This window comes from Myotis nattereri (assembly GCF_964212035.1).
Source record: "Myotis nattereri genome assembly, chromosome: 14".
Classification (NCBI taxonomy): domain Eukaryota; kingdom Metazoa; phylum Chordata; class Mammalia; order Chiroptera; family Vespertilionidae; genus Myotis; species Myotis nattereri.
Genome location: NC_138089.1, coordinates 9945446 through 9973214, shown reverse-complemented (window position 1 = coordinate 9973214; position 27769 = coordinate 9945446). Strand labels below are relative to the sequence as shown.

The 27769-nt window shown below is 47.4% G+C and overlaps 2 protein-coding genes across 5 annotated transcripts in view; one reads left to right on the top strand and one right to left on the bottom strand.

The window, feature by feature from the left end:
- The window catches only part of SLC25A26 (solute carrier family 25 member 26), a 156117-nt gene extending 140491 nt beyond the window's left edge, over positions 1–15626 (top strand). For 2 of the 4 annotated variants that reach the window (XM_081105448.1, XM_081105449.1), the window contains 2 exons: positions 370–443; positions 13503–13921. In XM_081105448.1, coding sequence (XP_080961574.1) covers positions 370–443; positions 13503–13620 — 192 coding nt within the window. In that variant the 3' untranslated portion in view covers positions 13621–13921. Of the gene's footprint in view, positions 1–369; positions 640–13502 lie in introns of all 4 variants that reach the window. The other 2 variants (XR_013996764.1, XR_013996765.1) reach the window with 2 other exon arrangements.
- The window catches only part of LRIG1 (leucine rich repeats and immunoglobulin like domains 1), a 31977-nt gene continuing 18791 nt past the window's right edge, over positions 14584–27769 (bottom strand). The window contains exons 10-16 of the mRNA XM_081105447.1: positions 21896–22216; positions 20371–20652; positions 18589–19008; positions 17612–17737; positions 17021–17167; positions 16247–16537; positions 14584–16163 (exon numbers count right to left, since the gene is read on the bottom strand). Coding sequence (XP_080961573.1) covers positions 15907–16163; positions 16247–16537; positions 17021–17167; positions 17612–17737; positions 18589–19008; positions 20371–20652; positions 21896–22216 — 1844 coding nt within the window. The 3' untranslated portion in view covers positions 14584–15906. The remainder of the gene's footprint in view (positions 16164–16246; positions 16538–17020; positions 17168–17611; positions 17738–18588; positions 19009–20370; positions 20653–21895; positions 22217–27769) is intronic.

Genomic DNA, 27769 nt, shown 5'->3' with positions numbered 1-27769 from the left:
CTGGACGTGGTGCTCTGTAGAAAGTGTGTCCGTTAGCTACTCAGGTATGTTTCCCAAGCAGACTGTTCTTCTCAGAGACCGGACGTGGCTCTCAGAGACCTACCTGCTCGGGTGGCACAGGAACTGCCTGGTTTGCTCTGCCCCTCATGTGGCCCTGAGATGCCAGCAGAGCAGCTGCACCACCAGCGCTGCCCGTAGGCTTAATGTGAGCCCTTCTGGTGTAGCGAGACCCAGGGGTCCTGACTCCCCCGAGCCCTCCCTCAGTTTGGAACCGCCCTAGATGAGGGTAGCAGGCTGCCTGCCTCTGAGGACACCCGTCAGCTGGGGACTTTCACAAGCTAACTGCTTCCTCTCTGTGCTTCCATGCAGGCCGGGTCCAGCACGGCTGGCGGGAATGTCCTCTCTGCCCTGCACGGGGTCTGGCGCACCCAGGGGCTGCCAGGGTAAGCACAAGGGGTGCACAGCCGCTTCCTCTCCACCAGCTGGTGCCCCTGAAGCCTGATGCCGGACACACACCTTTCCCGTCGTCTGCCTATGCCCTGGTCAGGGTCTCTTTATTTATATTGGACAAAACATGGCATTTGCTTTTGCTTGTGTCAGACAATGTTGCTCAATCCAGGGATGCGGTGTCCCAGCCAGGTGAGGCCCAGCCCTGTCCACCCCGACTTGAGATGCGGGCCACGTGTGCTCTGCCCACGCTGGGTACCCTGGGGAGACAGGCACCCGGCTATGTGATGCAGGGACCCCAGGGGGTGAGCATAGCACCCAGAGGGAGCCTTTGTGGTCTGGGCACTTTAACTGCTCCCAGCAACAAGTTACCTTCAACATCCCGCCGTGCTGACCCCTCGTTGGAGACACAGCGGGCTGCTCTCAGCTGAGCACCCCAGACCTTTAGCATCACAGCCTTAGCAGCTCTCTCTCCAAAGTGCTGTTTCGGCATTGCTGTTACCACCCAAGGTTACAAAGCGCTGGGGTCTGCACAAACACAGAATGGCCATTTCTCTGGAATCATCACCAGGAATTTTCCTGAGAGCAAAGCAGCAGCCACGTCTGGAGCAGGGTCGGGACCGAGCCCAGTGACAGGCCGGCTGGTGTGGACGGATGCAGCGGGTGGTGGGGCCGTGTTGATTGTCGATTGGGTTGCGGTTTCATGAGTACTTGGCAGGAGTGTGTTTCAGCCAGTGGATAGTTTGGGGACCATTTGCCTGCTGGTCAGGCCCCAGGTAAGACATTTGCAGCAGAATGGCCCGTCCTCGGCTCAGAATTCCCAGCTGGGAGTCTGGCAAGCAGGCGGGGATGGGTGGGTGTGGAGTGGCAGCTCTGAGGACGCAAGGACTTGGGGACAAGAACTGGGCTTAGCAGAAAGGAACCCTTGGGGGGGGGGAGGGCAGAGTGGTGGCCCCACGCCGTGCTGAGCCACCGACGGCCACCACCCTGGGGTGGAATTAGGGCCTGGCTGCTTGGCGCTGAGGCTGACGTGGACACCAGTTCCACACTGAACAAATGGTGTGAGAAAGTGAGGTCTGAAGCAGCTTGGTTAGTAGCAGGTAAGATTGTCACTGGCCCAGGTGGTCGTGGGCCACAGGGGCGTGGCAGGCACCAGTGTTAGATCAAGTCAAGCTGCCGAATTCCACTCGTTCATTTCAATATAGTTCCTATCGGATTCTGTGCAGTCGTGGTCAAACCTGTCCTCTTGCCCTGAGCTCTGTGGACTTGGTGTCGAGCTGGTGTGGTGCTGACCTCAGGAAGCGGGAAGGGTGGCACTTCCGTCTCTTGTGCTGGTTCATTCCAAGTCCTGGCTCACATGTGCTTTTTCCAAAATGAAGGTGCCGCACCGCATGCTCATCTGGCCCAGCAGTGGGACGCGCTGGGAGCTGCTCAGCCTGCAGCGCCTTCCTGCCTTCCCTCTGTCCATCACCTGCTTCTTCTGGGCCCTGTAGTGTCTGCCCGCCGGCTCCCTGCTGAGCATCGTCAGTCTGCTATCTCCTTCGATGGCTCACTCAAACAGCCCTGCCTGTTCAAGTCTTTGCCTCCGAATCTATTTGGGGCACTCACTGTACAAATTACTCTAAGGCAGTAATTATGTTAAATGATTCGAATGTCATCTGAAGAAATCATGAACTGCTTCCATCTGCCTCTGGCCAGGAGCTGCTGAGCTCACGAGCAGCAAAAGCTGAACCCAGACACTGGCTTTAGAGGGGAGTCGGGTACAGTGGAGCAGGGGAGACCTCGTGGCCACAGTCTTCCAGCCCCACCTGTGCCTCTGAAGGCAGGTGGCTCTGCTCGGGCCAGAGGGACACAGTGGCCTCAAACCTGTGTCTGCAGGCAGGGCAGGGAGGGACTCTGCTCCGGCCAGAGGGACACAGTGGCCTCAAAGTGGTAATTTATGAGTTTCTGTCCTCACCTACCACCTCATGTAAAAACAATTTGCATGATGCTAAGATAACAACCTTTTTCATACAAGTGTATTTTGGTCTCCTATAGAATTTTCATGGTTATTTCTAGGTAAGAAAAAGAGGTCTAATTTTATCTGTAGTATTTTAATTAATGATTTAAGTCCTAACGTAGATCATTAAAATAAGGACCCATTGCCCTATCCAGTTTTGCTCAGTGGATAGCACATGGACCCGAGAACTGAAGGACCTGGATTCAATTCCAGTCAAGGGCATGTACCTGGGTTGCAGGTTTGATCCCTGGTCCTGGTCAGGGCGCATGTGGGAGATAACCATTCGATGTGTCTCTCTCACATAGATGTCTCTCTCTGTGGCTCTCCCCCTTTCTTCTACTCTCTAAAAATCAATGGAAAAAATCCTTTGGTGAGGATTAACAAAATAAATAAATGAAAATAAAATAAGGACCTGCTCACACTACCCTAAAGTCCACTTTCTGCATACAAGGGGAGGCAAGTTGCTCTCCCGCAACACAGTGCACACAGGAAGCAGCCAGGCAGCTGTGGCCAGGCAGGAGGGCTCCTTCTGCTGTTTTGTGGGGGGCCACCGCCTAGCTTTCCATGGTGGCTTCCCCATCTCTGGAAAGAGAAACTGCTGTTGGCATAACCTGGCCAATGTCCATTTTCTTCCCTAGACCTGATCTTTTCACTAGTAATTTACTTCTGCTGATTTTGTAATTTTGTTTTTCTGCTTACAAAAGTAATACTCTTGGTTAAAAAAGTTCAATTATTCCAGAAATATAAGCAGGGAATGCTTTTTATTTCACCTTCAATTTTACATGATAGCCTCGCTGGATACAGTAGTCTTGGATTTAGGCTTTTCTCTTCATTACTTTGAGTACTTCATGCCACTCCCTTCTGGCCTGAAGTGTTTCTCTTGAGAAGTCAGTTGACATTCTAATGGGGACTCCTTTTTATGTAATTTTCTTTCTCTCTTGCTGCCTTTAAGATTCTTTGTCCTCAACATTTGCCATTTTAATTATGATGTGTGTAGGTGTGTGTGTCTTGGGGTTCATCTTGATTGGGACTCTGTGCCTCCTGAACTTGTGTGACATTTTCCTTCATCAGGTTGGGGAAGTTTTTGTTGTTGTTGTTTTTTTAATTTATTAGTTAAGGTATTACAAATGTGTCCTCATCCCCCCATTAACCCCCAACCTCTCCCCCACCCCCCCACTCATGTTCTCATCTCCCTGTTGTCCATGTTTATTGGTTTGGCTTATATGCACACATACAAGTCCTTTGGTTGATCTCTTCCCTTTACCCGCACCCTCCACTACTTTCCCTCTGGGGATTGATAGTCTGATCGCTCTTTCTCTGTCTTTGGATCTGTCCCTGTTCATCAGTCTATGTAGTTCTGTATATTCCACAATGAGTGAGATCACGTGGTATTTATCTTTCTCCGACTGGATTATTTTTCTTAGCATAATGCTCTCCAGGTCCATCCATGCTGTTGCAAATGGCAAGAGTTCCTTCTTTTTTACCGCAGCGTAGTATTCCATTGTGTAGATATACCACAGTTTTTTAATCCACTCATCTGCTGATGGGCACTTAGGCTGTTTCCAAATCTTAGCTATGGTGAATTGTGCTGCTATGAACATAGGGGTGCATATATCCTTTCTGATTAGAGTGTCTGGTTTCTTGGGATATATTCCTAGAAGTGGGATCACTGGATCAAATGGGAGTTCCATTTTTAGTTTTTTGAGGAAACTCCATACTGTTCTCCACAGTGGCTGCACCAGTCTGCATTCCCACCAGCAGTGCAGAAGGGTTCCTTTTTCTCCACATCCTCTCCAACACTTGTTGTTTGTTGATGATAGCCATTCTGGCAGGTGAGATGATACCGCATTGTTGTTTTGATTTGCATCTCTCGTATACTTAGTGACTTTGAGCAGGTTTTCATATGTCTTTCGGCCTTCTGTATGTCCTCTTTCGAAAAGTGTCTATCTAGGTCCATTGCCCATTTTTTTATTGGATTGTGTATCTTCCTATTGTTAAGTTACGTGAGTTCCCTGTAAATGTTGGAGATTAAACCCTTATCGGTGATATCGTTGGCAAATATGTTCTCCCATGCAGTGGGCCTTCTTGTTGTTTTGTTGATGGTTTCCTTTGCTGTGCAGAAGCTTTTTATTTTGATGTAGTCCCATTTATTTTCTCTTTAGTTTCCATTGCCCTAGGAGTAGTATCAGAGAAGAAATTCCTTCGGCATATGTTTGCGATCTCGCTGCCTGTGGATTCCTTTAGTATTTTTATGGTTTCCTGTCTTACGTTTAAGTCTTTAATCCATTTTGAGTTTATTTTTGTGTATGGTGTGAGTTGGTGGTCTAGTTTCATCTTTTTGCATGTATCTGTCCAATTTTCCCAACACCAGTTATTGAAGAGATTGTCTTGACTCCATTGTATGCTCTTGCCTCCTTTGTTGAATATTAATTGGGCATAGTGGTTTGGGTTGATTTCTGGTTCTCTATTCTATTCCATTGATCTATATGTCTGTTCTTGTGCCAGTACTAAGCTGTTTTAAGAACAGTGGCATTGTAATACAGCTTGATATCTGGTATTGAGATCCTACCTACTTTGTTCTTCTTTCTCAGGATTGCTGCAGCTATTTGAGGTCTTTTTTTATTCCAGATGAATTTTTGGAGTGTTCATTCTAGATCTGTGAAATATACCGTTGGTAATTTAATGGGGATTGCATTGAATCTATAGGTTGCTTTGGATAGTATGGATCTTTTGATGATGTTGATTCTACCAATCCATGAACACGGAATGTTCTTCCATCTGTTTATTTCTTCCTCTATCTCTTTTTTCAGTGTCCTGCAGTTTTTTGCATATAAGTCTTTTACCTCCTTAGTTAAATTTATTCCTAGGTATCTTAATTTTTTTTGGTGCGATGGTAAATGGGATTGCTTTTTTAGTCTCACTTTCTGTAAGTTCACTATTGGTGTAAAGAAATGCCTTAGATTTCTTGGCATTAATTTTGTATCCTGCTACATTGCCAAATTCATTTATTAAGTCTAATAATTTTTTGATGGAGTCTTTAGGGTTCTCTATGTACAGTATCATGTCATCAACAAATAAGGACAGTTTTACTTTTTCTTTTCCAATTTGGATGCCTTTTATTTCTTCTTCTTGTCTGATCGCAAGGGCTAGTACTTCCAGTACTATGTTGAACAGGAGTGGTGAGAGGGGGCATCCCTGTCTTGTTCCTGTTTTTAGAGGAAATGGTTTTAGTTTTTGCCCATTGAGTATAATGTTGGCTGTGGGTTTGTCATATATGGCTTTTATTATGTTGAGGTCTGATTCTTCTATTCCCACCTTGCTGAGAGTTTTTATCAAGAAAGGGTGTTGGATTTTGTCAAATGCTTTTTCTACATCAATTGATATGACTATGTGGTTTTTATCTCTCAATTTGTTTATGTGATGTATCACGTTTATTGATTTGCAGATATTGTACCATCCTTGCATCCCTGGGATAAATCCTACTTGGTCATGGTGTATGATCTTTCTGATGTGCTGCTGGATCTGATTTGCTGGGATTTTGTTGAGGATTTTGGCATCCATGTTCATGAGGGATATTGGCCTATAATTCTCTTTCTTTGTATTGTCTTTGTCTGGTTTTGGTATTAGGGTATTTCTGGCTTCATAGAATGAGCTTGGAAGTGTTCCTTCCTCTTGGATTTTTTGGAATAGTCTGAGGAGGATAGGTTTTAGTTCTTCCTTGAATGTTTGGTAAAACTCCCCTGTGAAGCCGTCTGGCCTCGGGCTTTTGTTTGCTGGAAGCTTTTTGATGACTGCTTCAATTTCTTCCATAGTTATTGGCCTATTGAGATTTTCAGAATCTTCCTGATTGAGTTTTAGAAGGTTGTATTTTTCTAGGAATATGTCCATTTCCTCCAGTTTGTTGGAGTAGAGTTGTTCATAGTATTTTCTAACAATCCTTTGTATTTCTGTGGGGTCTGTTGTTATTTCTCCTCTTTCATTTCTGATTTTGTTTATTTGGGTCCTCTTTGTTTCTTGGTGAGCCTGGCTAGAGCTGTATCAATCTTGTTTATCCTTTCAAAGAACCAGCTCTTGGTTTTGTTGATCTTTTGTATTGTTTTTTTGGTCTCTATGTCGTTTATCTCCGCTGTGATCTTTATTATTTCTTTCCTTCTGCTTACACTGGGCTTTTCTTGTTGCTCTTTCTAACTCTTTGAGTTGTAGGGTTAAGTAATTTATTATCATTGTTTCTTGTTTTTTGCAGTAGGCTTGTAGAGCTGTGAACTTCCCTCTCAAGACTGCTTTCGCTGTATCCCATAGGTTTTGGATTGTTGTGTTTTCATTGTCATTTGTTGCCATGATGTATTTTATTTCTTCTTTTATCTCTCTGGTAACCCATTCATTGTTTAATAGCATGCTATTTAGTCTCCATATGTTTGATTTTTTTGGATTGTTTTTATTGTAGTTGATTTCCAGTTTTATGCCATTGTGATCTGAGAAGATGCTTGATATGGTTTCTATCTTCTTGAATTTGGTTTCTATCTTCTTGAATTTGAAGAGACTTTGCCTGTGACCCAATATATGGTCTATCTTTGAAAATGACCCATGTGCACTTGAGAAGAATGTATATTCTGTGGTTTAGGATGAAATGTACTGAAGATGTCAATTAATTCCATCTGACCTAGTGAGTCATTTAGGATTGATGTTTCTTTGCTGATTTTTTGTTTAGAGGATTTGTCCAATGGTGATAGTGGGGTGTTAAAGTCCCCTGCTATGATTGTATTGCTGTCAGTCTCTCCCTTGACCCCCTCCAGAAGTTTTCTTATGTATTTGAGTGCTCCTATATTGGGTGCGTATATGTTTACCAGAGTTATTTCTTCTTGTTGGATTGCTCCCTTTAGTATTATGAAGTGGCCTTCCTTATCTCTTTTTATGTCCTCCACTTTGAGGTCTAATTTGTCAGATATAAGTATTGGTACCCCAGATTTTTTTTCATTTCCATTTGCCTGAAAGACCTTTTTCCATCCCTTCACCATCAGTTTGTGTGTGTCTTTTTTTTTTTTTTGAGGTGGGTTTCCTGTAGACAGCAGATATATGGGTCATGTTTTCTTATCCACTCAGTTACCCTGTGTCTTTTGATTGGGGCATTTAATCCATTTACATTATTGATGAATACTTGTTTGTTGCCATTTTTATTCTTTACCCATGTTTTCCTTGTTCATTTCTTATTCTTTTTACAGCAGACCCTTTAGCATTTCTTGCATTGCTGGTTTGGTGGTAATAAATTCCCATAGTCCTTTTTTGTCCGTGAAGCTCCTGATTTCACCCTCAATTTTGATTGATAGCCTTGCTGGGTACAGTATTCTTGGATTCAGACCCTTTCTTTGCATGACTTTGTATGTTTCATTCCATTCCCTTCTTGCCTGATGCGTTTCTATTGAGAAATCAGTCGCTAGCCTGATGGGGGATCCTTTGTAGGTAACTTTTTGTCTCTCTGGCCGCTTTTAAGATTCTTACTTTGTCGTTAGTGTTTGCCAATTTAATTATAATGTGCCTTGGCGTCAGTCTTTTGGGGTTCATTTTGTTTGGAACTCTGTGAGCTTCTTGGATTTGTGTGAGTTTTTTCTTCCCTATATTAGGGAAGTTCTCTGTCATTATTTTTTCAAACAGGTTTTCTATTCCTTACTCAGTTTCCTCTCCTTCTGGCACCCCTATTTTGTGGAAGTTGTTTCATTTCGTGTTGTCCCAAAGTTCTCATAGGCTCTCCTCCTGCTTTTTAATTTTTTTTCCTAGAAGCTGCTCTGCTTGGGTATTTTTTTCCTACCTTGTCTTCTAGCTCACTGATGCAGTCCTCTGCTTCCTCTAGTCTACCGTTGATGCTTTCTATTGAGTTCTTTATAGCAGTGATGTCATTTTTCATTTCTTCTTGGTTCTTCATTTCCTCTTGGTTCTTACACATATTGTTGAATTTGTCTTCCATTTTTTTCATCCACCTTATGACCATTTCTCTGAATTCTTTCTCTGACAGGTTGCTTGCCTCCATTGCCTCCATTTCATTTACTTCCTTTTCTGGTGATGCCTGTTTTTCTTTCATATGCAGGCTGTTTCTTTGTCTTCCCATGATCTCTCTTTTCCAGGTGTTTGGTTATGTAGTTCTCTCTCTGCTGCGTTGATTTAAAGGCACAAAATACAACACAACAAAGCACAAAGCACAAGGCACTGAACACAAATGTATTCATGATACTAATAACCCCAAATAAAGGTGACCACCAGATCAAAGAGAATTAGGGAGTAAGGAAGAAAGAAGAGGAAAAAAAAAGAGAAAAAAGAAAAAAAGGAGTGCAAAAATGGAACTGGGAAAAGGAAAAAAGAAAAAAGAGAGAAAAGAAAGAGAATGAAATAGAAGAGGGGAAGAAACTATTTATATGTGGAGAAAACTCCAATAGAACAGCCACTACTAATCCCAACAAATTCCAGCAACAGAATGCAAACTACAAACCACAATTGATATCAAGTGAGGCGAGGGAAAACACGAGAAGAAAAAAAAATAACCGGAAAAGAAAAACAAAAACAAACAGAAAAATAGAAAGAAAAAGCAAAACAATCTCACAAACAAGCATAAAAACCCCCCAATATACTGAACAGTCAAGTAAACAACAACCAAATGACAGAGAGGAAAAAAAATTGGATAGTGAAGAAAGAGAAGAGAGAGGTGTATATGGATTTAGAGGAGGGGATTGGAAATTAGATATATAAGTAGGGTGAAATTTTAACAGGGGGTAAAAAGAAGGAATAGGGGAAATCTAAAGCAGGAATAGGGTAAGAGAAACAGGACAACAAGGGGGGAAAAGTGAGGAGGAGAGTTTTGGTGTAAAGGTAAAGTTGTGGTAGAGTAAAATGATGCTAAAGGAAAGGTGAAAATAGAAATTAGAACACTAATCCCAAAATAAGATAAAGAGAAAATATAATGGCACTTTAAAAAAAAGGTAAAATGGTAGTAGTAATAATACTGGTTAAAAATAAAAATGTAGTAATTAAAAAGGTAAAATCAGGTGATGAAAAAAGAAAAAAAAGTTTAAGTAAAAGGTGAAAAAAATAAAAATGTGCAGTAGTGAAGGTCGTTCAGTTTCTCTACTCTTCTGTTTGACACGCCTTAGTCCTGTCAGGTATTCAGGAGAGTGCTGAAGTTCCCTGCGATACACTGTCCGTGTTGTAAACCACAGTTCTGATTTTAAAGCAGGCTGTATTTGTTTCCCAGACTGCCTTTATTTGTGTTTACAGAAGAGTCAGTTTGTGGTTCAGCCTCTGGGTGGCAGTGTTTCTGGATTGACCTCCGAGGCTATAAGTCCTCTCTAGCCAGTAGTTTGGGAGAGCTGTTTCTGCCACAGAGCTTGTTTCTTTGTTGTTACTCCCAGCTCTGATTCCCAGGCTCCACAAAAACAACTTTTCCCTGAAGTCGCTGCGATGACCCCAATTGGGCTATCCTATGTATTGGGTTTAATAATCAAATGCAAAGATTTAAGGGGGAGAGAGAAAAAAAAGGGGGCCTGAGGAGGTGCGCAAGCTCTCGCAATCCTCCACCGTCCAGCTCTGTGCGCAGTCTCTTCTGCACATCCTCTCTCCCTTGGCACTAAGCAGCCGGTACGCTGGCAAAATCTGAGGCTGCCTTTTTGCACCCAGTCCAGTTATGGGCTTATATTTAGCATTCCCTTCTGGTGGCAGCCCTGTGAGACCCCTTCCACACTTGTGGATCATGCTGGCCCCAACGGCCACGGACCTCGTGGGGCGCACACTACCCCCGCGCGTGTTCCTCTCTCCAACCTGAATTGCAAACCGCACCCTTATCAAGGCGAAATCTGACCTTTCCGTGAGGAGGAGCAGGGTTCCTCTGAGTCCACGTATTGGCGCTGCTTTAGATCCAGTGTTTCTGGGTCAGTAGCTGATTCCTGGATGCCGTGGTTGCAGTTGCAGGGTCTCTGGATGTATACACTTCCAAAACAGCCACTCAAGATGGCGCGGACTCTGCGGCTGAGCCAGCCATTCCGGGAGAGTTTTCAGCCACAGTCTCCAACAGTCCCCTTTCTCCGGGAGTCCTCTGCCTTTCCCGGCTGCAACTGTCTCCCAGTTGAATTCCCTCTGCCTATTCGGGCTAGATCAGGTTGGGGAAGTTTTCTGTCATTATTTCTTTATACAGGTTCTCTGTTCCTTGTTCATCCTCTTCCCCTTCTGGTATTCCTGTAATGCAGATGTTTTTACATTTCATGTTGTCCCAGAGTTCCCTTAAGCTGACTTCCCGCTTTTTAATATTTTTTTCCTATTTGCTGCTCTGATTGGGTATTTATTTCTACCTTGTCTTCCAAATTGCTGACTCAGCCCTCTGCTTCCTCCAATCTACTTTTAATCCCTTCCAGTGTGTTCTTCAAATCAGACAGATCACTCTTCATTTCTGTCTGGTTCTTGTTCATAGCCTCTATTTCCTTTTTCATGCTGTTGTAATTTGTGCTAAGTTCTTTCTCTTTTTTTAAAAATATACTTTATTGATTTTTTACAGAGAGGGAGAGGGATAGAGAGTTAGAAACATTGATGAGAGAGAAACATCGATCAGCTGTCTCCTGCATACCTCCTACTGGGGATGTGCCCACAACCAAGGTATATGCCCTTGACCGGAATCGAACCTGGGACCCTTCAGTCTGCAGGCTGACACTCTGTCCACTGAGCCAAACCGGTTAGGCCTGTGCTAAGTTCTTTAAGTTCTTTATAACCATTGCTTTGAACTTTATGTCTGATAGGTTGCTTGTCTTCATCTCATTTAGTTCTTTTTCTGGAGAGTCCTTCTTTTCTCTCATTTGGGGGTTGTTTCTGTCTCCCCATTTTAGCTGTCTCTTTGTATTTGCTCCTACCTGTTACATAGAATTGCTATGCCTCCAAGTCTTTGTGGGATGGACATATGTAGAAAGTATCTTGAGGGGTCCAGTGGTCGTTTCTTTGTTCTGCTGAGCTGGATGCTCTAGGAATGCCTCTTGTGTACATTGTGTTCTCTTGTTGTAATTGGGACTTGATTATCAATGTCCTATTTGTGGGAGGGATCTCCCCTCCAACTTGCCACCAGAGGTTCAACCCCAATGTCATGCCAGCTGTCCAGTGTTCAGGGACTCCTTAGTCCAGAGCCTGGGTCTGCCTTGAGTCTCACACCTTGATTGACCCTGTTCTGAGCTGTGCTTCCTTTCCCCAATGAGCTGGTTCCACAAGTTTCAGCTGCAAGTGTTTAGGGTCCTGCTGACTTTTGTCTGCCTGAGCAGTCTGGGATGGTGTTTGCAGTGGGGGACCCAATATCTGATACCAATTAGATCAGGCAAAGACTCAAAGCCTCCAGAGACCAGCCTCTGCCTGGAGACTGATGGAATTCAAGTCTTGAATATCCTCGTGCAATCATCCACAGGTGGGGTGAGAGGTTTTCCAACAGGGTGGGGCAATTGCTTCTGCCTGGAGGCTAGTTGTTATTCTGTATCTTAATGGGCCTCAGAAACTCCACAGTGTGGGGCAAGGGACTTTCCAATAGGGTGGGTCAACTGTCTTCCGCCCAGGCAAAAACAGGATAACAAAAGTTTGCCTGAGAAAGGTATAACCTCCACAGTGTAAGGGAATGACTCAGCACAGAAAACTGAAGTGTCTGCCTTCCAAGCTCTATCCCAGGATCCCCCAACCATGGCTTATGTTTATACAGCTCCAGTCCACTCTGCTCTCCCTCTACTGGAGCACAAGGTGAGTCGCTGCACATGGAATTTTGTGCATTGGCCCTGTACTAAATACAAGCAGGGTGCTTGTATTGCCTGCCATCTCTCCCTGGCAGGCTGCAACCTTGCTGCTTTTCACAGCCAGATGTTCTGTGGGTACCCTTCTCAGGTCTGGTGCTCTCTGCTGGGAAGCCCAGCTTGGGGATTAAACCCCAGAGTTCTCAGTGGGAACCCCCCACAGCTGAGATAACCCTCTGGGTCTTCAGCTGCTGTCTGTGGGAGCCTGGCCAGCCCTTTAGTACCTCTGCCCCTCCTACCAGTCTCTGTGCGGTCTCTGCTTTCCATCCTCGGTTATCAGGGCTCTCTCCAGCTGGTCCTCAGTTGATTATTCAGGGTGGTTTTTCTGTATTTTAGTTGTATTTCAATTTGGTCCTGGGAGCATGTCTGTTAGCTTCCACCTACTCCCAATATACATCCTAGTACATTGTTTCTTTACCTTGCATTTCCTTAATTATTCCAAAGTTGCAACTGTCACAGTGACGACTCCTGAGGTGCTTGGGGGCTGACCTACTCCCTCCCTTCCCAGCCCCTTCCCTTCTTCTTCACCAAAGGCAGGCATCTGCGGCCTCGTGCTGTGCATCTTCCTTGTGGTCTCTTGGGACCCAGTGTGCCCGAGTCACTGGGAGGAGCAACAGAGTCGTCTGAAACCTCTAACCCCCATGGCCAAGTGGGCTTCCAGGGGAGTGTGTCCTTCGACTCTTTTATAAAAGTCAATTCTATCATCTCTAAAGGCAAAAATCGTCTGGAGGTTTAAACAGGACTACTGTGGGGACAGAGCTACTATTTCTTGACTAATTATGTGACTTAATTGTGAGCACTCACAGGTAAGCTATTTGGTATGTAGTCACTTTCACCAACAGACAGCTGGGCTCAGACATCAACAAGTCGTCTTGGGAATGTAACTTGGTGCTATTCTAAAAGGAAAAAACACACTCTAAGTCAGCGGTTCTCAACCTGTGCATCGCGACCCCAAATTTGGGGGTCGAACGACCCTTTCACAGGGGTTGCCTAAGACCATCAGAAAACATATAATTACATATTGTTTTTGTGATTAATCACTATGCTTTAATTATGTTCAATTTGTAACAATGAAATTGGAGGTCACCACAACATGAGGAACTGTATTAAAGGGTCGCGGCATTAGGAAGGTTGAGAACCACTGCTCTAAGTACTGTGTGGGGTTTAATGAGCATGGTGTGTGAGTTGAACAAGCTGAGGGTATTGGAATTTTGCCTTCTTTACACACACACAAGAAAAAAATCTCTCCTTTGTTTTCCCCCCAGGTTATTTGCAGGAGTCTTCCCGCGAATGGCAGCCATCAGCTTGGGAGGTTTCATCTTTCTTGGTGCTTATGACCAAACACATAGCATGCTGTTGGAGCTTGGCAGAGAAAGCCCGTGAACCACACGCCCACAGCGGGCAGCTGTGAGCACTCCCCTCCTGCAGCCACACCTTCAGGGCGGAGGTGAGAGCTCCCCCTCCCGCAGCTGCTGGGCTCTCTGAACGTGCAGGCACTGAAGCCCAGTCCTGCAGGTCCACGCGGAGCATGACTTCCAGGCTACAGGCGACTGGGATGATGTCATCTACGTATTTGCCAGAAGTTAAGAGAAAACGATGCCGAGAGCAGTACTTTTAACAATCTTCTCAGAACCCCTGAATAAATAAGTTTGGTGATGCTGAGGCCGGCCCCTCCGAGCTTTCATTTGACTGTATCTGCCCTTTCTTTCCTGACCTGAGAGCAGATAGAAGGAAGAAAGAGAGGGTGTGCTTTTGGAGGAATGGCTAGACGAGGACAGGAGACTGTCAGACTGACTGACTTCTTTGTAAGCTCACAGCTTTGTTTAGAAAGAGTGACTACAGGTGGCTATGAGCTGGTAACCCGGCTGTTCTCGATGACCCTCAGATTTAACCCATGAAAACAGAATTGAATTTGACAGAGGTGTTCAGCGGCCCAGGTGATCTATGAAAGCAAGCCAGCAGTAGCAGCTCAGTGACCGGTCGGCCTCATGGCTGGAGAGCAGAGGGCATGCTGGGGCCAGGAGGCAGCTGGGCTGGCTTCGCAGTGTCATTGCTTAGTTCCCAATCAGTCAGCTTTGCCTGGAGTTTTGAGCTCACCAGGGGAGACAGAGTGATGGAAGGGGAAGGTCCCCGTTTCAGAGTGACTGATAAGCTCCAGGAAAACGAGTCCCTGGAACCTTGTACTGCTGCCGGGAGCTACGGTGTGCGATCTGCTCTGCTAAGTCATTCACTGATCCCAAAGGTAAGAAAAGGCAGAAGGACTGCACTGTCAGGGCATTTCTGGAATTCAGTGCCTAGGCGCCTGAGGCAGTGCTGGTTAATGTACACACGACCCGAGCCGCACACTTAACATTTATAAGTGAACTTTATTAAAGACACTTCACTGCCGCTTGTTAGACACTTCAATATTTTACACGTTTTTCAATGTACATTGTACCAAAATTTCTATAAATAAATAACTTTGTACATAAAAGTAATACTTCCTCTTTCACATTGCCTCTCAGAAGCAGCAAATTCACATGTTGTGGAAGTAACATCAGTTAACTGTTGAGAACAAAATTCTAAATGTGCTTACCTTTGGAACAGTGATTATCTGACAGTAAATTAACATAGTAACCATTTGTCAATACCTGCCTTCAGCGCGCTGGCTGAAGGACCTTGCTTTCCGACCTTTTAAGGACCTTGTTAGTTTGAACGCAGTTTTTCCTCAAATACCCATCAGCACTCACAGGTGATCAGCTCCAGGCCTCACAAGTGCAAATCCCCCAGAACCCAAGGCACGGGCTCGTCTGTGCAAGGGAGGGACACGCACAGGGCGCCCGGATCCTCATGGAGATAAGCTCGCTCGCCCTGAAAGTAAGGACTTGATCCTCGTTCTCCCCTAACACCAACATAACACTAATTCCATTGGCAGAACTAAAGCATCACTATTGAAAAATCCACAGGTACCAACAGCAGCGACCTCTCTTATTAGAAAGCCTCAAATGACAAGTGATCCTGACAGACATTCGCTTTTGTCACGGAAGGAAGAAGGCTTAATTGTTCAGACCAAAGGCTGTGGTGATTAACAACCCCCATCTTGCTCGTTAAGAAAGAGCTCGAACCCATGAGGAAAGTCACTCAGTGCAGAGTACGTGACGTGAGCAGGTCTGGGCACAGGGAGGTCTGCGAGGAGCACCCACTGAGCAGGACTGACGTGAAGTCCCTTCCGATGCAAACCCAGCTCTGCCTGTGAAGCATCCGGGTCTGCCCTGCCGTGTGCGATGGAGTCCGAGGGCTTCCTCCTCCCCCCCGCCCCCCCCCCCCCCACACACCCCAGAAGAAATGTGGTTTTTAGCGTCTATAAACTCCATCCATACATTAAGGCACCAGAACTATCCCTACATTCCAAAATGAAACAGCAACCTGGTAAGAAAAATATTGTCAAAACTGTACGATTTTTTCTGTTAACCATGCAATAAAGATTAAAATATCCTTTGTAAAAGATATATAATATATATGAAATCTCTGAAAACTCTTATGTACACAATAGCCTCTTGCATTCCGTGCTTCAGCTGCAAGTCCTTTAAACTACGGACACTCCCCTTGGAAGTTAAAACTGTACAGAGTGACGCTTGAACCCAAGCTTCCTCACAGCGCCTCCCTCTCCTCCCTGGAGACAGACAGCGCCTAGGCCCGTGGGGCGAACAGCAGCGGCCCGTTCCTCTTCCCGGGCAGCTGTCCTGTCAGTGGCGTGGACTCGGGACCGGAGTCACCTGCTTTGGGGATGTGTCCATTCAGCAGAAGCAAGCGCCGACCTTCACTGGGGGCATCGGGAGAGTCCAGGACGGCTCGTGTGAGCTCAGAACTGTCCTGGGTCAGTGTCGAGGGCTGGGGGTCTATGCAGTCCGGCTCACACACCCCTGCGAACATCCATGGAGGGGCCCCTGCAAGAAAGGAGGGCCCATCAGACCTGGCCTGGCGTTTCCGTGCTGCCCCCTGCTGGGGACAGGAAGGCATGAAGGCTTACCTTTCCCCTCTGGAGGTGCCCCGGGCTTTCTCTTCCAAGGCGGCAGCATTCTGTCGTGGTTACTGGGGTAGAGGGACTCCCTGCAGTCGGGGGGAGACCCATCACCAGCCCCACTGTGGAGACTGTCCAGACGTGGAGAATGTTCTCGGTCACTCCCACGGGGTTCCTGGCTGCTCAGTGCACCTGGCTGTGTACTGTCCCTGGACGTCGGCTGAGGACAGAAGGCGTGTTCCTTGGAATAACTGTCCACATCAGTGTGGTTGTCACTGCTTACAGCGGGGCCACTGGGCTCTGCAAGACAGTGGAGACAGTCAGCACCAGCACCTGGGCCTCCACCAGAGCCTGCTGCCCCCCTGCACCGGGGCGGGCCGCTGAGATCACTACAACCCCCTGGGGCTAAGGATGGGGTCTTCCATGTTTACTTCAGATTTAATTTCTTCATCAGACAACTGGGATCACAGGAAGAAACCCTATTTGAATGGCTCCTCGCAGCATCAGGAGCTTCTGACCATCAGCAAGGAGCCTCCACAGGGCCCTGCTGAAAGGTCGGGCCTGGCGCTTCACTGACGTTGCTTACATATCTGGAAAGTCTGTGCCCACAGGAGTATTTTAGAGACATCCTACTCACACTCAGAGAGCCAGGCCCCACACCACTTCCTGTTTGGATATGAAAACCCAATCCTGGGATGGCCTTAGACCCATAATGCCTCTCTCTGAGGTCAACCCAGATTGGGATCTGAAGAACAAAACACTTTTCCTGAGAAAGCATCTCACCCATCTTCTGTGGACCAGATGTGCCAGCGGCTTTCTCTGTCGCTCTCCATGGCTCCTTGCTGTACCCAACACAGAGCCGGGGCTGCCTGCACGCGATGCTGGGAGCATCGGCCTCTGGAAAGAGGCCTGCGTCTCTCGGACAGACACCTGCAACAGAGTTCCACACTGTTGGAAGCGCTGGGCTCAGCATTTCCTGGGCACACTAATGAAAAGAGTGGGCATCACTGCTAGAAGACAGGCGTTTCTAGAACGCCCCTCCGAGGGGTGGCCCAGGCCCATTACTGAGACTCCTTCCCAGTAGCAGGCCTGCCGCAGCCGCACAGGAGGCCCTGGGGGCCAAGCTTGCCGAGCACAGGCTGTCCCCCACGAGTGGCTTGTGGGTGCACACGAGAGCTGCTGAGAGGAGACAGGGCTCTTAGCAAGAGACGCTGAGCCCCATGGAAGGACTTTCTGGAGGGGCGGGGTTTTAAGCTTTGCAGAACTTGCACAGGGAGGTCCAAAAACCCAACAGGCTCCAGTCACCTGCCTCCCAGGTCAAACATGCTCATTGTAATGCCATGGGAACAGCTACATCAGATTTGGTGGCTTTACCATTGCTCTCGACGTGCCCATTGGCCGGATGGCCACCCTCAGTCCTGAGCACAGTGTCCTGTCGGTCAGAAAGGGTCCCCTGAGAAGAGAGGTAGCTCGGAACATCCGGTGGCACAACGGTCTCATCTGCAAGGAGACAGGGCAGTCACCCCCAGGTCCCAGTCCTCTGTGGTGACAAGGACACAGACACAGGACCCTCCCCCCCACCCCCCATGGCAGCAGTCACGGCCGTGCAGAACCTGGAGTCCTGCTCAGGAGGCCTCCCCAGTGCACTTCCCAGCCAGGTGTGAAAGGTGTGGCCATCAGATCCGAGTGCACAGACAGAAAGCAGTGATGGGAGAGAGTCAGAGCTGATAGATACAGAGTCGCGCAGTAACGGCCCGCCACGGCAACGAGGCACACGCCCAGGACGCCTCTGACCACCCCAGGTAGGAGCCTGCAGCGCTCACGGTGCTGCCCTTGACAGTCTTCCCATTAAACGTCCCATTCCTGGGAGTTAAAACAGTGCCAGGCACACTAAAGCTCACTGTCCAGAATGGCTCCAGGTTCCCCAAGGTTCTAGAGCAGCGATTCTCAACCTATGGTCGCTAACCTGTGGGTCGCGACCCCTTTGGGGGTCGAACAACCCTTTCACAGGGGTCGCCTAAGACCATCAGAAAACATATATAATTACATATTGTTTTTGCGATTAATCACTATGCTTTAATTATGTTCAATCTGTGACAATGAAAATACATCCTGCATATCAGATATTTACATTACGATTCATAACAGTAGCAAAATTACAGTTATGAAGTAGCAACAAAAATAATTTTATGGTTGGGGGTCACCACAACATGAGGAACTGTATGAAAGGGTCGCGGCATTAGGAAGGTTGAGAACCACTGTTCTAGAATTTGCATATACAGGAAGCCCTGGCCCAGCCTTCCCAACTGTCCCTGCTTTCCTCCCCCGGAAGCCAGCCGCCAGCAGGGCACCTGTGTTGGTGACGCTGTACTCCTCCCTCTTCCGCCTGGTTTGGTAGATGATGCACACCCAGACTAAGGACGTCAGGACCACGCTGCACACCACAGCGATGGTGAAGATGCCCACGGTCGTCCCGTCCTTCCTGCAGCCAGGGCTGGGCAACACACTCAGCTGGCTGTGCGCCCGCTCGGTGCCCAGGGCATTGGACATCTCACAGGTGTACCGGCCTGCATCCTCGGCCCCCACGTTCTGCACAACGAGCAGCTGGTTGCCGGGGGTGAAGTGGTGACGCTCGGTGAGGCTCAGAGGGCGGTCCCCTTTGAACCAGGTGATGCGGGGCGGGGGGCTCCCGGCCGCCTTGCACTGGAGCGCCACCGTCTCCCCTGTGGACACCACACGGTCTTCCAAGGGCACCGCCAGGGATGGGGTCTCTGCAAAGCAGAGACAGGATCGTTATTCTGTGGGCCTTGGGCTCCTGGACAGACAATCCAACTCATTAGCAAAGGCCGCACGAGACCTTTCACCAGAGGGCAAACTTTCCGGGCCCTGCTAAACTGGCCAAGTCTTTCCCAGGTGAGGTGGCTGCAGCAAGGCGAACGAGCTCCCACCTACTGTCCCCAGCTCTCCCGTGACGGCCCGTGTCCCCATCTACAGTCCCAGCTCTCCCGTGACGGCCTGTGTCTCCATCTACAGTCCCCAGCTCTCCCGTGACGGCCCGTGTCTCCATCTACAGTCCCCAGCTCTCCCGTGACGGCTCGTGTCCCCATCTACAGTCCCAGCTCTCCAGTGACGGCCTGTGTCTCCATCTACAGTCCCCAGCTCTCCCGTGACAGCCTGTGTCTCCATCTACAGTCCCCAGCTCTCCTGTGATGGCCCATGTCCCCATCTACAGTCCCCAGCTCTCCGGTGATGGCCCGTGTCCCCATCTACAGTCCCCAGCTCTCCCGTGACGGCTCGTGTCCCCATCTACAGTCCCCAGCTCTCCTGTGATGGCCCATGTCCCCATCTACAGTCCCCAGCTCTCCCCTGACGGCTCGTGTCTCCATCTACAGTCCCCAGCTCTCCCGTGACGGCCCGTGTCCCCATCTACAGTCCCCAGCTCTCCCCTGACGGCTCGTGTCTCCATCTACAGTCCCCAGCTCTCCCCTGACGGCTCGTGTCTCCATCTACAGTCCCCAGCTCTCCCCTGACGGCTCGTGTCTCCATCTACAGTCCCCAGCTCTCCCGTGACGGCCCGTGTCCCCATCTACAGTCCCCAGCTCTCCCCTGACGGCTCGTGTCTCCATCTACAGTCCCCAGCTCTCCCGTGACGGCCCGTGTCCCCATCTACAGTCCCAGCTCTCCCCTGACGGCCCGTGTCCCCATCTACAGTCCCCAGCTCTCCCGTGACGGCCCGTGTCTCCATCTACAGTCCCCAGCTCTCCCGTGACGGCCCGTGTCCCCATCTACAGTCTCCAGCTCTCCCGTGACGGCCCGTGTCCCCATCTACAGTCTCCAGCTCTCCCGTGACGGCTCGTGTCTCCATCTACAGTCCCCAGTTCCCCCGTGATGGTTGGTGTCTCCCTGTCCCTTTCAGAGCAATTCTCATCTAGTGTTTTATACCTAAGCCCTATTTTATTAAAAAAAAAAAATCTTATAAAGCAGCCTAAAATATTCAAGTATGAACCACCACCACACTGCCCACACCAGGCTCCACAGATGGTTGAAGAATATGGACTCTAGGTATCTGTGAAGTTTAAGAAAACCTGTCACCCACACCCACACGTATACACCGAGTGTAGCCGCAGGCGAACCTAGGACAGTCAGGGTGGCGTTGGCCGAGATGGAGCCAGCCAAGTTCTGGGCGGTGCAGCTGTAAACCCCCATGTCATCGAGCTTCACGTCCGTGATGAAGAACACGTCATCGTCAGGCATGACGTGCATGCGTCGCTCACGAGCGGCGGGGAAGTCAGTGCCTCCATCCTTCTGCCAGGCGATCTGGGGGTTAGGGTGGCCAGTGGCAGCACACTCGAGGCGGGCCATGGTGCCAGTCCGGATGGCGATGTCGTGCGGCATTTTGGTGAACGATGGTAACACTGTAACACAGTCAGGTCAGGTCACGGGAAAGCCAGAGCCACGGACAGGAAAACCCTCAGGCAACAGCCCTCCCATGTCTGGGTGTCGCTCGCCACTTTACCACCCTGCGTGCCAAGGTCTGCCTACCCCCAGGAAAGCCACCTTGGAATGAGCAGCTGCAGGTCCCCCACGCTGTCGGCTGCTCGTGGCCACAGCAGAGCACTTCCATCAGTCTCGCATGGTAATCAGTCTGTCCCAGGACACCCCGTGAATGCAGGCCTGGTGCCTGCCCACCTTAAGTACCGGCAGGGGAGCCTGGGAAACCAAACTGCTACTCCAGCAGGAGGCACTGACGGGAGGGGGAGGTGCCTGGCCCTGCCCCTGGAGAAGCGGGGAGAGCTCCCTCCTGAAGTCCCGTCTGGAGGGTGTGGGCCAAGGCCCTGCACACAAAGCTGAAAGCACTTGTCCCACACGTTGACCCCAATCCCCCCCGACGGTCAGCATCCAGCACGGCCGGTCAAGGTTATTTGCTGGAGAGGCTAACAGCTCACTGAGTTTTTGAGAAACAATGAGGATTCCCCCAGAAAAGCCAAGAGAACCAGCCAGTGTGGTGACGGGTATGTTTTCCTGTGGTCTGCAAGGCCCTGAGAACACACTGGTTCCAGCACTTTTTAATTAGAAGCTTAATAATCAGGGACGTCTCATTAGGCTAAGGGGGGCTGGGTGGCTAACTCCTCCTCTGCCCTAAACAGTTGTGAAGAAGCCAACCTGACAGGCTCCGAGACTGTGTCCCCAGTGAAAATCCTTGTCAAACACCCGCAGGACTGACTGCTTGCCCTCAGGTTGCACTCACACCAGCCTTGCCCTCCACAGCCTCTGGGAGGCGGGCGCGGCTGCCCCACCGCTGGCTGACCTGCCCCGGGCTGGCCTCTGCTCCAAGGCTGTGCCATCTACTCAGAGGGCGTGGCCACTTCCCCAGGATCAGGTATCTTGGATCTGGATACCAGACATTTGTTTTATGGAGGATAATAAATGGATAAAAAAAAGGCTTGGGCCCACAATTTCACTTAACATAGTAAGTGGACAAAAGTTATTTTATCCCCAAAACAAGGACTCCACTGAGAATCTTCAAAGCTTCCCTGGGGCCCACCAGGCAACGGTGACGCGCGTGCAGGCCGTCTCATCCTCCGCACGGTAACAGAGGACGGCCACGTGTGGGTGTGCAGGAGCCGAGCACAGGGCAGCCGCGGGGTGCCTGCGTACCGTTCACAGTGAGCCTGGCCTTGTGCGAGTAGGTGGAGCCGAAGTGGTTGGTGATGATGCACTGGTAACGGCCCTCGTGCCCAAAAGTGACGCGGCGGAGGTGCAGGATGGTGGTGTACTCCATCACCTCCCCGTCCTGTGCCCGCACGTGGGCAAAGTTCTCCATGTCGGCGTCGGCCAGGACCTCACTGTCCTTCTTCCAGGCAAAGGTCATGGGGGAGCTGCTGCTGCTGGCTGCCGAGCACGTCAACCGGACGTCCCTGCCCACCACGGCCACCGTCGTCTCCGGCTGGGTGATGATCTGTGGCTTTGGCAAGTCCTCTGGGGAGAGAAGAGCCACTGTAAGTCACCAGGCACTTAGGACCCGGAGGCACCGGCTGCCGTCCCACAGGGACAGCACGTCCTCAGCTCCACCGAACACGGGGGCACTCCCACCTGGGGAGCCTGCCTCGTCCAGTTTTACACCCACGAGTGGCGATCGCCTCGGAAGTTACGCACGCCTCAGTCACAGATCAGTCCACTGGTGCTCCACCGCAAAGCACCCAGCGGGCTCCCTAAGGCTGCAAGCAGCTTTACTTGCTCATTTAGCACACTGAACAGTCAGGACCTCCCGGATGAGAATGCACAGGCCTCACCACAAGCTTTCCTCTGAAGCACTCGCAGGTGTCAGAACGCAGACTTGTGAAAATACGCACCTCTGTCAGGGCAAGGAAAGCACCAGCAAAAGGGTCAACTGCTTCAGAATTCTGGAAAAAAGTTATTTTATCCCCAAAGACTCCACCAGAGGCTACAACAACCCATGGGGTGTGGGTCAAGAAAATGCATGAATCTCTAGAAGAAAAGTGAACTTTGTGGTATTTTATCCTGCTCTCCAGCTCTGTGGTATCCTGGGAGCCCAGATGCTAAGCAATCACTGAAGGGCAGGATGGGTTTGGAGCCTCCCCTTAAGCCCACCCTCCGGTGTGTCTTTATCTGACCGATGCCCTGTGCTCAGCAAGGGGAGCCCCACCCTGAGGGCATCTGATGAAATCAGCAGCCTGGTGGGCAGTGATACCACTGGGGCACCAAGAGACTGGTCGGAAACAGAAATGGAAACCAGGCGACCGAAGTGCTGACCGGGCTCTGGAGCGGTCCACCATGTTCCTGAGGACCGAGAACGCATGTGCAGGGCTGTGTGCCCCCAGCAAGGGCCTGGAGGCCCAATTCCTCGCCTGCAACCGGCCCTAACTGAGGATCCGTGCAAACGGAGTGATGCTGGGCAAAGGATGGAGACTTCCTGGTTGACGGGACTTAAGGATGTAACCAGGAAGACTTCAGTGGCTACACAGACAGGCTTTATAACATCTGTCTGGAAAGTCACTGAACAAACAAGCGAATTAACAGGACAACAGGACACCTGGGGGACGAGAGGGACACTGATTCCAGTTTCCATATTTTATTTTAAATGTTCGGTTTTCAACCAGAAACTACAAAGCACACGAAGAAACAGGAGAAAAAAATCAACAATGTCCTCAAGGAAGCTCAGATCTTGGCTTTAGTAAAGAAAGACTTTAAATTGGCTTTGTAAATATGTCCAAAGAACTAAAGGAAACCAGGTCTAAGAAAATTAAAGGAAAGTATGCAAATACTTTCCCACCAAATAAAGAATACCAATAAAGAGATATAAATTGCAAACATGAACCAAATCTAAGTGTTGGAGTTTAAAAGTACAATAACTGAAATGGAAAACTCACTAGAAGGGCTCAAGAGCCAAGATAAGTGGGGGAAGAGTCAGTAAACTTGAAACAGGTCAATTGAGAGAATCCAGTCTGAGAAACATCACAAAGGAAGAATGAAGAAAGTGAAGGGAGCCACAGAGGCTGTGAGATCGCACTAAGCATGCAAACACTGGGAGTCTAAGAAGAAGAAAGAAAAGCAGCAGAAACAATATTTGAAGAAATAATGGCCCCAAACTTTCCATAGTTAGTGAAAAACATGCATCTACACATCCAAGAAGCTCAGCAAACCCCAAATAGAATAAATTCAGAGACCACACCCAGGTGCATCACAGTCAAGCTGCCAACAGAGAATCCTGAAAGCAGCAAGGACAGCAACTCATCACACACAAGGGACCTTGGTAAAGTGACAGCTAATCTCTCACCAGAACCACGGAGGTCAAAGGCAGCAGGAACACATAGTCAAAGTACTGGAAGAGAGAGAATGCCAAGAAGGATCCTACATCCGGCAAAACCATCCTTTCAAAAATGAAGGCGAAAGTAAATTATTCTCAGGTTTAGAAAAAAAACAAAAACCTGAGACAATTCATTGCTACCAGACCTGCTTTACAAGAAATACAGAAGGAAATCATTCCGGCTGAAATGAAAGGGTAAGAGCAGAAAGGAGAAGACTCAAACTTTGGAATTAAAGAAGGGACATTACTACCAACTTCACAGCAATGAACAAGGATACAGGAGCTACTGTGACTAACTGCCCACAAACTAGACAACCAGTTTGAAATGCACAAATTCTGAGGAAGACACAAGCTACCAAAACTGACTGGAGAAGAAATGCATAATTTGAATAGTTCTAACAAGTAAACAGACTGAATTAATAATTTTAAAACTTCCCACAAAGAAAAGCCCAGACCTAAAAGGTACTACTGTTGAACTTTACCAAACATTTAAATAAGGATTATCAGCAATCTTTATAAACTCTTCCCCAAAAACGTATTAGGAGGGAACACTTCCCAGCTCCATTCTCTGAGGCAAGTATTTTATCTGTTAACAAACCAGACAAAAACATCACCAAAAACAAAAAAACTACACACCTTTACAAGTGAAAACTCAACAAAATCCTCAACAAATATACTAGCAAAACAAATCCCACAACATGTAAAAAGAATCATACAGCATGAACGAGCTGGATTTATCCCAGCAATACAAGGCTGGCTTAACATCCACAAATCAAGGCATTACACCATTATCAAAAAAATAAAGGTAAAACCCACCTGATCGCATCAACAGGTGCAAAAAAAAAGCATCTGGCAAAACCCAACACCCTCTCATGAGAAAAGCTGAAATGTTTTTATGAACAAATTATAAATAGAAGGGAACTTCCACAACTTGATAACGGTCATCTAAGAAAAATCCACAGCTAACATCAGACTTAATGGTGAAAGACTGAATGTTTCCCCCTAAGAGCAGAAAAAAAGACAAGGATGTCTACCCTCATCACTTCTACTCAATAATGTACTGGAGATTCTAGCCAGAGCAATTAGGCAAAAATAAATAAGTAAAAGAGAGCCAGACTGGAAAAGAAGTAAAAGTATCTTTTTCCAAATGGCATGATGATCACATATAAAGAAAACCTAAGGAATTTACTGAAAAACTATTAGAACTAATAAATTATTTCAACACAGTTGCAGGATACAAGATCAACATATAAAATTCAATTGCATTTCTATGCACTAGCAATGAAACTTTAAAAATGAAATCAAGAATACCATTTAAAATAGCTCCAGAAAGAATTTTTAAAATGTGTATAATGAAAACCACAAAACACCACTGAAAGAAATTACAGAAGAGCTACAAAACAACAACAAAAACCACACGAAAAGCCATCCCACTTTCATGAATATTAAGACAGCAATACTCCCCAAATTAATGTACAGGTTCAATGGAATTCCTATTTCAAAATGCCAATTGTGTCAATTGCAGAGGTTGACAAGCTGATCCAAAACTTTATAGGGAAATGCAAGAGAACCACATAGTCAAAATATTCTTCAAAAAAACAAAAGTGAAGTCTATGTGGCAACTAAAATCATAAAACTCTTAGAAGAAAAGGCTCCGTGGCCTTGCCTGAGGCAGCAGTTTCTTAGATCTGACACCAAAAGTGGAAATGACAGGAGAAAAAATAGAGAAACTGGACTTTATCAAAATTTAAAACTTTTGTGCCTCAACCATCAAAAAATGGAAAAATAATGCACAGGTTGGGATAAAATATTGGCAAGTCATATATCTGATGAGGGTCTAAATCTCGATATATAAAGAACTTTTCAGCTCAATAAAAAGACAAACATAAGCAAAGGATCTGAACAGCCATTATTCCAGAGCAGATTGTGTGTGTGTGTGTGTTCAATGACGATATGAAAACATGATCAACAGCAGTCATTAGGGAAATGCAAATAAAACACAATGAGCTCTGGCCAGTGTGGCTGTTGGTTGGAGTATCGTCCTGTACACTGAAAGGTGGTGGGTTCGATTCCTGGTCAGCACACATACTCAGGGTGTGGGTTCAATCCCCCATTGAGGAATGTGCGGGAGGCAACTGATCGGTGTTTCTTTCTCCCCAACCCCCACTTCTCTAAAATCAATGAAAAACATATCCTCGAGTGAGAATTTAAAAAATATATAGTGAAAAAAAAAAACAACGCACACTGAAAATCCACTTCACATTAACTATTATAGATAAATTAAGAAGTAACAAATGCTGATAAGGACGTGGAAAAAGCGAAACCCCCATACACTGTCAGTGGCTATGAAATGATGCAGCCACTTTGGAAAACAGTTGGCAGTTCCTCAAAAAGTAAAACAGAATTGCCATATGACCCAACAATTCCACTTCTACTTATGTACCCAAAAGAATTCACACAAAACTTGGACACAAATATTCATAGCAGCATAGTTTACAATAACCAAAAAAGAGGAACAACCTAAATGTCCATCACTGATAATGGATAAATAACATGTATATCCATACAATGGATTATTATGCAGCCATTTGTAAGAATGAAGTACTGATACATCCTAAAAAATTATGCTGTGAAAAAAGCCAGGCACAGAAGACCACATATTGTATGGCTCCATTGACATGAACCATCAAGAATACATAAAACAGAGAGATGGAAGCAGAGCAGCGGCTGCAGGCCTGGGACATGGAGCACATTTAGGGGTGACGAAAACCTTTTGGAATTAATAGTGAGGGTTACACAACTTTTCAGTATTCTAAAAACCACTGAATTGTACACTTTACAGGGGTGAATTTTATGGTATAAAAATTTTATTTATCTTTAAAAAAAATAGCTTTATTGAAATAGAATTCACCTGTTTAAAGTATGTAATTCCATGGTTTGTACTATATTCACAAATATGTGCAACCATCATCACAGTCGATTTTAAAAACATTTTCACCACCTCCAAAAGAAACCCCATGCCTGTTGGCCACCATCCCTTCTCCCACCGTCCCCCCAGCAACCACTGATCTGCTTGCCACCTGCACTGGTTTTCCTATTCATGTGACCGCAATCCTACAACATGCGGTCTTTCGTGAGGTTCATCTGTGTTGTATGCCTGACTCCCTCTGTTATGGCCCAATGACATCCCACTGCATGGCTACGCCACATTTTATCTACCCATTCATCACCTGGTGGGCACTGGGTTAGCTCCACTTTTTGGCTATTCCGAGTCCTGTTGCTATGAACCTTCGTGCACAGGTGTCCATGTGGACGTCCGTTTCCATCTCTCTGAGTAGAGAGCTACGAGTAGGATTGCTGTTTGGTTGTTTAAGGAACTGACAGACTGTCTCCAAGCGGCTGCACCATTCCCCCCGCCCCAAGGGGGCTCTGTCTCTCCCCACCCGCACCCTCACTTGTTATCTGAACTGATTCCTGTGGTCCTAGTGCAGGGGTCCTCAAACTTTTTAAACAGGGGGCCAGTTCACTGTCCCTCAGACCGTTGGAGGACCGGACTATAGTTTAAAAAAAAACTATGAACAAATTCCTATGCACACTGCACATATCTTATTTTGAAGTAAAAAAAACAAAACGGGAACAAATACAATATTTGTATTTGCATGTGGCCCGCGGGCCGTAGTTTGAGGCCCCTGCTCTAGTGGGTG